The sequence below is a fragment of the Panthera uncia genome (assembly GCF_023721935.1).
Source record: "Panthera uncia isolate 11264 chromosome D3 unlocalized genomic scaffold, Puncia_PCG_1.0 HiC_scaffold_8, whole genome shotgun sequence".
Lineage (NCBI taxonomy): Eukaryota > Metazoa > Chordata > Mammalia > Carnivora > Felidae > Panthera > Panthera uncia.
Window position 1 is genome coordinate 13986676 of NW_026057586.1, and position 12322 is coordinate 13998997.

At 45.6% G+C, this 12322-nt stretch overlaps 1 protein-coding gene across 4 annotated transcripts in view; it reads right to left on the reverse strand.

Moving 5' to 3' along the window:
• Positions 1-12316, reverse strand: part of ZCCHC2 (zinc finger CCHC-type containing 2) — a 66582-nt gene extending 54266 nt beyond the window's left edge. For 3 of the 4 annotated variants that reach the window (XM_049620255.1, XM_049620254.1, XM_049620256.1), the window contains exon 1: positions 11588-12313. In XM_049620255.1, coding sequence (XP_049476212.1) covers positions 11588-12295 — 708 coding nt within the window. In that variant the 5' untranslated portion in view covers positions 12296-12313. Of the gene's footprint in view, positions 1-11587 lie in introns of all 4 variants that reach the window. The other variant, XM_049620257.1, reaches the window with a different exon arrangement.
• Positions 12317-12322: the final 6 nt, after the last annotated feature.

Sequence of the window (12322 nt, forward strand, 5' to 3'; positions counted from 1 at the left end):
CTAAGTTTAGAAACTATCTAAATTTTTATTAAACTAATAAAATTGTAAATTTTATAATCTAATGCCTCATGAGCCACAGAGGTCACAATCAAGTTTACTGATCTCAACGGTGAATAACTCTCTATTCTTCCGTCTCCCATTGCCACGTGTCACATATGCTTTCTTAACTCTGAGTAGGGGGAAGGGAGCCATAAAATATGGGAACTACTGGTTTAATGGAATCTTATAGACAGGAATTACACCCACTGTTCTATCAAGTTCAGATTCCTAGGAAAACACACGACAGATGACATGGCAGAATTGGCATTCTACAAAGACTAGTTAGATGAAAGTGTTAGGACCAAGTGAAAAGTGGAGAATTTTCCTCTGCTTGGATTAAGAAGATGAAGCTTAAAAATTCTAAGCCTGCAAAACATGCACAGGAACACAAAATACATTAGAATGTGTGTGCTCTTCTTTCTGTAACTCATCTGAGCAAAGCCTTTTCTGTCTATGGCATGTCTGCACTAAGAGCTCCTGGTGAGCTCAAATCCACATGTCACGTAACACAGGCAGGCTGGACAGGTCGTTCATTCCAGAGATTACTCAGATCTCAGTTTTATACATGCATATCCATCCCGACTATTGACGTGGGATGTCTCAAATGTAGGGAAAGTCTGTGAAACAGTCAAGTGGCTGGACTTCTCTGGTAATAAACTCCATCTACAAATAAAAGGAGGCCAATGTGACCGTTGTTCTGTTCTTTGTAGATGGAGTTTATTTTGGCTCATCTAACAATCTTCTACATGTTTCCTTTAGTCCCCTGATGTAGAATAAATTTAAAAATACCAAGATGGGGCACCTGAGTGGCTCTGTTGGTTAAGTTTGTGACTTCAGCTCAGGTCATGATCTCACGATTTGGGAGTTCGAGCCCTACATCAGGTTCTGCACTGACAGTGAAAGGCCTGCTTGGGATTTTCCCTCTCTTTCTCTCTCTCTCTCTCTCTCTCTCTCTCTCTGCCCCTCTCCCGTTCATGCTATCTCAAAGTAAATAAAACTTTAATTAAAAAAAAACCAAGGAGGGGCACCTGGGTGGCTCAGTCGGTTAAGCGTCCGACTTCAGCTCAGGTCACGATCTCACCTAACCCAGTGAGTCAGTGAGTTCGAGCCCCGCGTCGGGCTCTGGGCTGATGGCTCAGAGCCTGGAGCCTGCTTCCGATTCTGTGTCTCCCTCTCTCTCTGACCCTCCCCTGTTCATGCTCTGTCTCTGTCTCAAAAATAAATAAACGTTAAAAAAAAAACAAAAAACAAGGCAATCTGTATTTTTTAAAAAAGCAGAAATTAAGACTGTCTCAGCTTTTTAAAAATGTACAAACTGGGGCGCCTAGGTGGCTCCGTCGGTTAAGTGTCCAACTTTGGCTCAGGTCATGATCTCACAGTTCATGAGTTTGAGCCCCGCATCGGGCTCTGTGCTGACAGCTCAGAGCCTGGCCTGCTTCAGATTCTGTGTCTCCCTCTCTCTCTGCTCCTCCCCCACTCATGCTCTGTCTCTCTCTCAAAAATAAATAAACATTAAAAAAATTTAAAAAAAATGTACAAACTTCTTCAGACGTCTGTACATTCATCCAGTGAGACAGAGAGTGCTAACATTACTACACAACAACCTCCTGTTAAGGTTTTGTGGTAGATTAAATATAGCTAGAAATACTTTGATACCCCTTCCACTGAAAGGTGGATCTAATTCCACAGCCAGCGGGTCTGGGCTGGCTCTCGAGGCTTGCGTGAACAACAGAATGAGGGAAGGAACATTCCGGGATGGGAGAAGGCAGGGCAAGAAGCCTTGCAAGCCGGGGCCTACCGAGACACCGTGTAAGAAGTGCCACTGCCCTGAGGATGCCACGCTAGAGAGACCACACTGAGAGAGGACCTCCAGTCCCCAGCTGCATCTCCGGACACCCCACAACAGACGAGCTGTCCTTGCTCTTAGCGGCCTGTCTAAATCCCTGGCCCACAGAACTGTGAGAAACCATAACAAAATGGTGTTGACTTAAGCCAGTAAGTCTGGGGATAACTTGTTACACAGTTACAGATTTTAAACTCTCTTCTTTCAATAACCAAGGCTGCAACTAAAGCAGCTATTATTTATGCAAGATTCATAGAAAGCCTTGAATGTTAGAAAATGATTCGTTACTAGCAACAATACTGAGATGGCAAATTTTATCCATTTCGGTGGAAAAAGAGGGAAGAAGCTGGGAAGGATGTGAGAGTTACTGACTCCTCTTGAAGAGGCTGTGGGGGACCAGGCAGGCGCCTGCCTCATGTCTACTCCATGAAAGAGTGCACCCCAACCCAAAGTTCTGTCTGCACCACCTTCCAGCACATGAGGAAAGGCAGAGGCCGTGTGAGAAGAGACGAGACTGGTAAGCAGCGTGTGAAAGCCATACCGTCCGTGACTGCAGCACCATTTGGAGGAGGGACAGCGACACTCAGCCGCTCCAAGACCGCCCAGGTGCATCTCTGCTAGGATCGCAGGCTCACTTCCTTCCGAACTTAGTGTGGCTACAAGTGTGGGGATAAGGTGATTCATCAAGATGAATGTGGCAGAAAGAACCTTCTTAAAGCCAGGGTAAGTGCACTCTAGCTACTGAATGGGGGCGGGGAGAGAGGGCAGACAGGTCACTGAGCCCGCGTGTATTCTCTACCACCACGGCCCCCAGACTGGACTTGGCCACAGCGACTGCAGCTACGCAAGCTCTCCTCACCATGACACTTGTGCACTAACGGCAGTGACCGGTGCAGAGTAGGGGTGGACTACAACTGGGTGGGTGGCACACGATGACAGATGCAAACATCACTGTATCTTTCTGTGTATTTTGCGGAACTCTGTGAATTCATCACAAATTTAAAAACCATTAGAATTGTTGAAGTTGTCTTTTCCAGAGAACTGAACTCGCAGGATGTGCAATTAGGGAAGCTGGCAAAAGAATGCTAAGGGCGGGCGCCTGGGTGGCTCAGTCAGTTAAGCGTCCAACTTCGGCTCAGGTCATGATCTCACAGCTTGTGAGTTCGAGTCCCGTATCGGGCTCTGTGCTGTCAGCTAAGAGCCTGGAGCCTGCTTCAGATTCTGTGTCTCCCTCGTTCTCTGCCCCTCCCCTGCTCACAATGTGTCTCTCTTGCTCTCTCCTTCAAAAATAAATAAACATTAAAAGAAAAAAAGAAGGCTGATAAAGAAGGCTACTGAGGAGGAGAGCAGTGGAGAATGGAAGACAAGCGAGGGCAGCAGTTTTCACTCCAGGAAACGTCACTGGCCTTGAGGTTTTCCTTGTAAAACTGCCTTCAGGTTGCTGCTTTCAACGTGAATAGTGCCATGTGTAGGTGGCATGTGTAGCTGACACGTGGACAGGTGGGAACTATACTGGACCACAAACTACAAAGGTATGGAAGGCCGGACAAAGGTATGGACAGCCTTCAGCTCCGGTGGGGAAACATTCCTGGAAGCATGCAGAAATGGAAGCTTACAGAGTTCAGAAAGGATCCTTGACAGTGACTTATCGGTTGGTAAATGTAACAGATTGAGAAACACTGCATTAGGAGGACTGTGTTTAACGCCACCTGTTAGAGGAGGCACCTCCCCTAACTAACAAAGCCACACACCACGGCTGTCATGAGGCACCCTCTCTGTACGCATGATGGCCTCTTCCACAAGAAGTAGTCTCCAAACACTATGGGATCATGTTGTCGCTTCGAGGACCAGCAGTGAATTTCAATAATTTGATACTCCCCTCCCCAAAAGACAATTATATCGGGGTAAAGTTATGTCTCTTTACTATCCCAACAAGATATTCCTAATAAGAAACAAAAACTTCCCCAACTCTTAGACTGTAGATGGCTCATTTCAGTGACCAAAATAAGTTTTCAATTTTCTGATCCTAAGCAAGGTCCTATCTCAACTCCGTATCTGACTCCTGCTGGTCCTCAAATCATAAATTGGAACTCAACTATGAACAACTACTCAAATAAGAAAATGGTTTGTAATTTATGACTTTTTCCATTCTATCAAACATCATCCATACGTTTGCACCAATTTATACCCCCCCACACACACACACAAAACTTAGTTAATATGGACTATAAATGGTCTGATTTTAAAAGAATAATTAATAAATACACCTACTCAGCATTTCCTCATTGAAGATTCAGTTCAAATATATACTGTTCTATGCTTTTCACCTAAAGAAGCAATTCCTTTTATGATTTCCAAAAAAGTTGTGCCTGGACTATATAGCTACAAATACTGTTAAAGTAGCTGAAAAATAGAAGTCCTACAAGACAAAACAACAACAACAACAACAACAACAACAACTTCCTAATGTACTTTGTTTTAAAGTAATTTATCATATTGGTATTTTTCAGAGCCATGTCTAAAAAGCCTAAGCATAGGAAATTTTAAGTGATTTTGTATGATATATGCAATGCTGACCAAAAAAAAAAAAAGGGACACGATGTCTAAGCCTTTGGGGAACTTAAAATCTAGGAGGAAAGGTCAATTTTATAAGTTAAAAATATTTCAAAGTAATATTTTTGGGAAAAAAAACAAAAAAATCATAGAAGTACCAAATTTACAGCACAGAATATACATGCTACTGGAATTCAGAAGCAGCAAAGAATCACAGGGGCAATTCCAGCAAACATCATGCAAGAGGTGATGACATAGGCCAGCTCTGACTGGGAGGCATGATGTGTGAAAAAAGTGGGAAAAAGGGATTTGGGGTCCCAAGACCTACTGGAGGCCAGGCTCCATCCGTCACTGTGAGGCAGGTGAGATGATCAAATACTTCTTTAGGAAGACACACTGGCAGGAGTATCCAACAGGTAAGAGGTAGGAAGGCTGAAAGAAGTGGAATCCGTCAGGAATAAAGTCCCAAAAGAGAACGGTGACAGCAAGGATGAGGAAAGAGTAGATTCAGGGTAGGAGGGGAAGAGAGGATTAAGGTCATCAAGCAAATCAGAGTGATAAGAAGTAAAATCGCTCCCTGAGAGAACCAGATTAGTCTGGAAGATTTTTTTTTTTTTTCCTGAATCAACGATTCACGCTTTTCACACACATCACGTTTAAAGAAAGCGTCAGTGGCTGTTCTAGGAAGACACACCACTGGCGCGCACACACGTCTCCTCAACGGCTTTCACAGCAGCGTGGTGACAACCTTCTCCTCTCACCAGACCGTCAAGGTCCCCTGTAACCCAAACCCTATCAGCTCTTCCAACTTTTGCATTTCTGTTCATCCACTGCAAATTGTGCTATTCCCTCTTTGAACGATGGACAGATCAAATGATATATACAACTCACCCTTGTCTGCCAAGCATTTTCACACACGTGATCAGGTTCATCTTCACAGCGATTACATGCAAGAAACGGCGATGATACCCCTACTTTATTCGGAGCAGCCTGAAACTTGTGAAGACCAAACAACTTGCCAAAGTGACCTTTTTAAAACCTAAATCTGACCTCAAATAAATTACTTCTTGAATAAGCATGAAACACTCCGAACGAGCCAAGACATTTAGAGGGGAATGAGAGGCCAAATGTTCCCTGGAGCATAGGAAGAACAGAAGGGAAATGGACTACGGGGCACCCAGCAGCTCTGCCACCTAAAACACAAACACGCTTCCAGAGCGACTGTTTACATAGACTGCATGAAGGAGGCTTTTGTGACAAGGCATCCTCTGTTACAAGTCCTCCATAATGAAAAAAAGTTGATAAAAGTGAAGCTCAGTCTGCTTCCGGGGTAGTGCAGGTCTTTTTTTGCTCTTACCAAAAAAAAAAAAAAAAAAAAAAAAAAAAAAAAAAAAAAAAAAAAAAATTAATACCCTCAAAGAAAGACAAAAATAATCAGCTTAAAAATTAGCCAATTTAATAGCTTCTATAGAAAAAGTATAAAATGTTCCTTTAAGTGCATGGATTCCAAGCTGTGCTCTGAAGTAACAAACAATCATATAACTTAAAAAAAAAAACTGCAAAATAGCTTTAAATTATAGGCCAGTTTCCTAGCTAAATGTGAAAACCGGATAAAGATTTAAGTATGGTTGCCTGGGAGTTAATGATAATCCAAATATGGAATACATATATTCCCCTATTCCTATCCCCAAACCCAATATAGAGAAAATATGTATTTCAATAATTTGTGACCCAGAGAAATGCTTCCTTTGGGTTTATTTGTAACACACTGGATCTCTATAATGTAAATATTAAAAATAACTGCCCCAGGGGCACCTGGCTGGCTTAGTTAGCAGAGCGCACGATTCTTGATCTCAGGGTCATGAGTTCCGGCCCCACGATGGGCATGGAGCCTACTTAATTAAAAAAATAAAAATAACAAATAACAAATAACTGCCCCAAATACATGGCTCAAACACTACCTTTCCAATTACCCATCCTTTCTGAACACCAATCAATTTAGAGGTATGATAATAGAGAATATGAAAAATATTGTATCATATGGACTTTTATTAAGTGGTGAAGAGAAAAAAAACACGTCCGTTCCTGAAAACCACTGATTTAACCATCTGGATGGTGGCATCTCAGTGGAAAAGAAAAATGCATTGAGCATCATTCTCAAGAGAACGTTCATGCTCAAGACAGGATGCGAATTATTTTGCATCTTATCTCATTAATTCAATCACCACAACCTGAAATGAAAGTTATTATCCCCATTTCGAAGATAAAACTGAAGCTCAGGGACTTAAGTAGCCTGGTTAATGTCACAGAGCGGCAGAGTAGGAATTTAAGCCAAGTCTAGTGCTAAACGGGCTATCACCCTTCAAGGCCTTTGGTAGCCTCTAAGGCACACTTCCCGTGCCCTGCCCCACAAAAATATCATAAAAGGTGTAGATATACCATACTAGTTAATTTGAGGAAAAGAAGTTGCTTCCTTCCCATCTCCACCACCCTCTCCTCCTACTGTGGTCTAAGAAAGACTTTCCCTACACAGTGGAGGATCTCAGTCACTCCCATTTTTCTACGAAAATAATCACTAACTCTGATATTCTCAAAGCCTCTTTCAAATGGCATTTATTAGCTGAGCTGCTTGTATACTTCGCTGCTGCCAAACCAACCTAAAATTTCCTATAAAAGGCACGGCTGCTTCTGCTCCCCACTCCCAGTCTGTGAGACGGTCTACCCACTCTTCTCCCATCACCCTCCAGACAAGGCTTAACTTTTACCGATAATTGCCAACATTTATTGAAGATCATGCGTCAGACGTTATTCTTCAAGCACTCATTCGTTTAATCCTCACAATCTCACCTAAGTACTGTTATTATCCCCACAGTAGGAGTGAGGAAAGCCTTCTTAGCGCCCACTGCTCCAGTGACACTGTTCATTTAAAAATCCCCCAGCAGTGGCCAACAATTAAATAAAAGTATTTACTACCTGGGAGATTAGAGCCGTTCTTAAAAATCACTTTCAGAAAGAAAGCATCTTGTTAGTGCCTAATATAATAACAGCAGAAATCCTGACCGCTGACTTTTCTCTTATTTTTAGACAGTGCTCTCATAGGATAGCTGCCACATACACATGCTGGTTATCTCAGAGTAGGAGCCTTTATGCTAAAACTCTTTTTGAAGTCTTCTTTTCCAGGTCCCAACACTACCAGTACACTACGTGTTCTATACAAATGAGTTGAGATTACTGCTCTGTCAGGTACCACGTGGCTAATTCACCTGCGCCATGAGGAAGCCACAATTTTGCAAAATTTCCTTTTTTTTTTTAGTATCTTGATTGATTTTTCTAAGGAAAGGACCCACGGCCACTTAATACTTTTTTGAATTCAAGTATGTTTTTTGTGAGTCCAAATAACATTAAATACTATCTACTGCACTAAATACTATCTGAAAATTTCAGTTTCTAAGCTTTATTCAAGCTATCTGCCAAGCAACTATGTTTTGAGGATACTGAAAACACGACCTGCAGAGAACACAGCCAAACCAACAATATTAACCACTAACCACTCCTATGATAGCTTATGTATTTTATGTTTTTCTGCCTTTGTGCTGTTAATTGGGGGCTAAATCTCCAAATGCAGAATATCCATTTTGATGAACAGAGCGTCGTTATGCATGCAAAGATAGGAAGCTTGGCTGTCTTTCCTCTTTTCAATGAAACAGCAACAAAACCAGTATCTTTTAAAATACAGTTTTTTGTTGCTACTGTTAACAAACCACTAAGTTTGGGTCCCCACTAATAAGGGACCCATTTTTAAAACTGATTTTTTCCAGGTATGCTACATATGCAGTCTGTAACTTTATTAACAGAACTACATCAGTCGCACAAATTTCCTAAAACACTTAATACTGTATGTTGAATTTTATGTAAGTGACTGGCAGTCCACAGCACTTGAAGAACATGAACTTCACGCACAAGTCTCCTAAAGGCAATACTTAAGCTATAATCCAATGTAACATTTACTCTAAATCACATAACAAAACTCAAGACATGTTACTTTTAAATATAAATATCTACTTAAATCTTTCATTTGTCTAAAATGAACTAATTAGCATATTCTAGTGGTAAGTTTGTGGACTGTCACCTCGACTACTTGCATCGTAACGACGGTCTGTCACCACACACTTGCTGACACTGGTCAACCTGAAAGGCATATAATTAACATAAAATTCGTATTAAAGCACAGATTCTACTAGTTTTTTTACACAAAAATTTCAAAAAGCAGCTGTTGCATATTAGGTATCGAATACAAGTCTTGAAAGAGCCAGAAACGCTATTCCGGGCCAGTACACTTATTCTAATGGAAAAGGAAATTAATTCCACTTTATGTGCGTTTTGTATGGATCAAAGTAATAAGAAACGGAATGATTCCTGGCGGAAAGTTACACACGTGTCTGAAAGGTTACTTCCGGGGCAATGAAAGGCTGCCACACGAATTTCCCCTTGCCTTGCTCGGAGCACAGCGTCCACGTGGTTCTCCACTCAGCCCCGCGCCCCGGGCGGCCTAGCCCTCGGAGGCCTAAGGGAGCCCCGGGGAGGCGCGGCCCGGCCTCAGCCCGCCCTCCCAGGGGCGGGGCCGGCGCGCCAGTCACGTGGGCGGCCGCAGCCGCCATCTTGCAGGGAGGGGGAGGGGAGGTGCCCCGAGGGATGGGTCCCCAAACGCGTCCGCCTGTCCGCGGCGGCGCGTGACCCGGGGGCCCTCGGACGCGCAGCGGCGCCTCCTCGAGAGGGACGTGCCACACTCGGGCGCCTCGCTGCAGACTCCGAGGTGGGCCCTCTCCCGCCGGCCGCGCACAGCCGGCGGAAGGCCGAGGACCAGCTGGTCTGGACTGCAGCGAATGAAAATGCAAATCTACCCACCCCCATCAACTGCCTTTAGAGTGACAGCTTGGGAGCAACAAAATCCGCGGAAATGTCTTCAGGGCCAGAACAAGCCACAGATGAGGGCCACGGAGTCCACGCTAACAAGTGGAAAGTGCGGGCTCAGAACAATTTAATGAGACGTGAATGATTTGCTACGGTAACCCTATGCTAACCGAGAAAAAAGTTCATCACGCCACCGATGTCTAAAAATAGCCTTCAGCGTCACCTGTAGTACGTGTATCCCCTATGATTTATTCACTCATTTCAACTGATGACCCTAGCACAGGGCACTGCCTGAGAAATAATGTCCTGAAATTAATGGCAGAGTGCCCGACCTCACTTTGCCCACTCCTCCCAGCACTCACTGGATGCCAGAAAAGGCCACACACTGCAGTCAAGATAAAAATCTCATTATTCTAGGTTGCACGTATCTCTCCCCTTCTCTAGTCGCCTTCAGACCCTCTCATTACAAGCAAAATTTAAAGGAAAAACAGACTCCTGGCAGTTAAAATCAGAAATCGGTTATCCTTGCGGGAATGATATGAATGGAATGATATAACTGTTCCACTGTGCGGCATTTTTACTATATCTACGATCTAAGATTATCTCGGCGATATATAAGAAATTTTAAAAAATAAGACATAAGTATTGCTTTTGATTTCAGGCTTTCTTCTCCAAATTTAACAGTGACTTATACGACTTTTTGGAATTATTTTAGTGAGTAGGCTAGGAGTGGAAAAGGACTTTTATCAACAGTATACACAGTTGCATATTACTAGTAAATACACACTACATGACCAAATTTCAAGTTCACCAAGAAAATAGAGTAGTAGCATTACTACATTGGAGTTGGATAAAATACATCCTACAATGTGAGTCACTTCATAGAAGCCTCATTTTAAAAAGGAGGGGCTCAGCCTAGATTATTGCCAAATCCCTTCTAGCTCCTGAATTCCTCGATTCGATGGATATGGAGTCCACACAGCCCTTAGAAAAATTACAAAGTCCGGTTTTAGTTCCAGAGTACTGAAAGATACATAAGACACATAAATTGAATTAACTTTCAAGAAGGGAAAGGGAAAAATCCCCTTTTCCAGTAGATCATCCAAGTTGAAAAGGATGGCAACCAAATGACTACCTTTTAAATAACTGTGCGCCACGAAAATAAAGTTATTGTACATAGTTTTTACTCTATTGCACACAGTTTTTACTCTGAAGCCTACTCTCCTCCCCTCCATTACGTTGTTAGGATCAAGGGTTTCATATAGGGCCTAGATTATTATTAGATGCTTTTACAGCTCTACATAATTTCATCTTCGTTTATGTTTGAGACAAGTGATTCATCTGGGTTCTTGTCGACTACATTTTGGTGTTTAACAACTTTTAGAAAACAACATTTATGCCTACATTAAAGGCCCGACAAATACCCCTGCTTCAAATATGTAGGCAAGACTGAAGCCTGATAGAAAATAAATTATGCCAGAGGTAAAGGGCGTGAGCAGCCAGCTCTAAGACAGTTGTTGTTGTTGTTTGTTTGTTTTTACCCAGACAACCTGCGCTAATACCCATCCAGTTTGAGTCGATTCGCTGCTCTCCACCTCAGGGTTTTTTCTGGGAACATCAAGTTAGAATCAGGAGCCAAAAGACCCTACGACCCCTTTAAACTCAGCATTGCCGGAGCGAAAAGAGCCCCTTTGTGCTGAAGACGCGGGCAGCACGCCGGGAGCGCACCTTTGGAACACCTCTGCGAGGGGATAAGGCAGAGCTTTAAACTGTAACCAGAGCGCCAGATGGCGAGAAAGAGAAGGCGCTGCCCGGGGCCAGACTGCAGCTAACAGTCTCCTTTGCGCTTCGCCTTTCCCAGCACCTGGGGCGAGAGATGCTCCAAGTCAAAAACGTCCCGAGACCTTGCCTTGGAGAGGGGGACCGGGCTGAAAGCTCCATGTTTTCCGTGGCAACTCCAGCACGGAAGAGACTTCTAGAGCATTCTGTTATGGCGGGTGCCTGAGTGTGCATGGGGGGGGGGGGGAGGGGGGGGGGGGGGGGGGGAAGGGTGGGAGAGTGGAACTGAACCGCCCAGCAGAACGAAGATTAGTTAGTGTTACGGGCTGGGAGCCGTGGGGTGGGTATTCCGAGCCACCTGCGCCGGGTTGAGGCTCGGCCAAGACGTATCCGAAAGCCAGGCCGGGGAGGCCGCCGGGGCGGTGACCGCAACGCGGGTGCCCGGAGGCTCGCGCGCCTTACCTGGGTCCGGGGGCCGGCAAAGTTGCACGGCTCCACCTCCACCTCTGCGTCCTCGGGCCCCCCGCGGAGCGCGGTGCGGAGCCTCTCCAGGTGCTCCCTCAGGGTGACCCGCTGGTGGAAGGAGAACGCCGGGTGCAGCGAAGCCATGGTGAAAAGCAGCAGCAGTTCCTCCTGGGCCCTGAAGCCCAGCCCGCCGCCGGGCCGGGGCTCGGCGCCGCTGCCTTCCGGGCCGGAACCGTCCTTCTCTGCGTCCTCCTCGCCTTCGCCGTCCTCCCCGCGCTCGCCGGGCTCGTCCTCCGCGCCGCCCCGCGAACCCTCGCCCCGAACCGCGCGCAGACTCTTGAGCACCGAGTCCACCTGGGGCAGGAGGCGGTGCAGGCGACCGGCGGCCTCACGGTTCTCCGAGCCCAGCAGCGCCAGGTAGACGATGAGGCGCGAGCGCACGGCGGGCTCTCGGAAGTCGGCCAGCGGCCCGGGGTCCGAGAGGCCGTTGGCCTTAGCCTCCGAGTCGCGCAGGTAATGGTAGTCCTTGCGCGCCAGGTCCTCCAGGCACGAGCCGAGGAAGCGCAGCTCCAGCGGGTTACACAGGTCCAGCAGCCCGCACATGAACTCCAAGCGCTGCGCCGAGCCCAGCACCAGCCCAAACCACTCGTACACCCGCTCCTGCTCGCGCAGCGCCGCCGCGGGCCCGCCGCCGCCGCCCGGCATGCCCGCCCCCGCCGCTGCTCCGCCAGC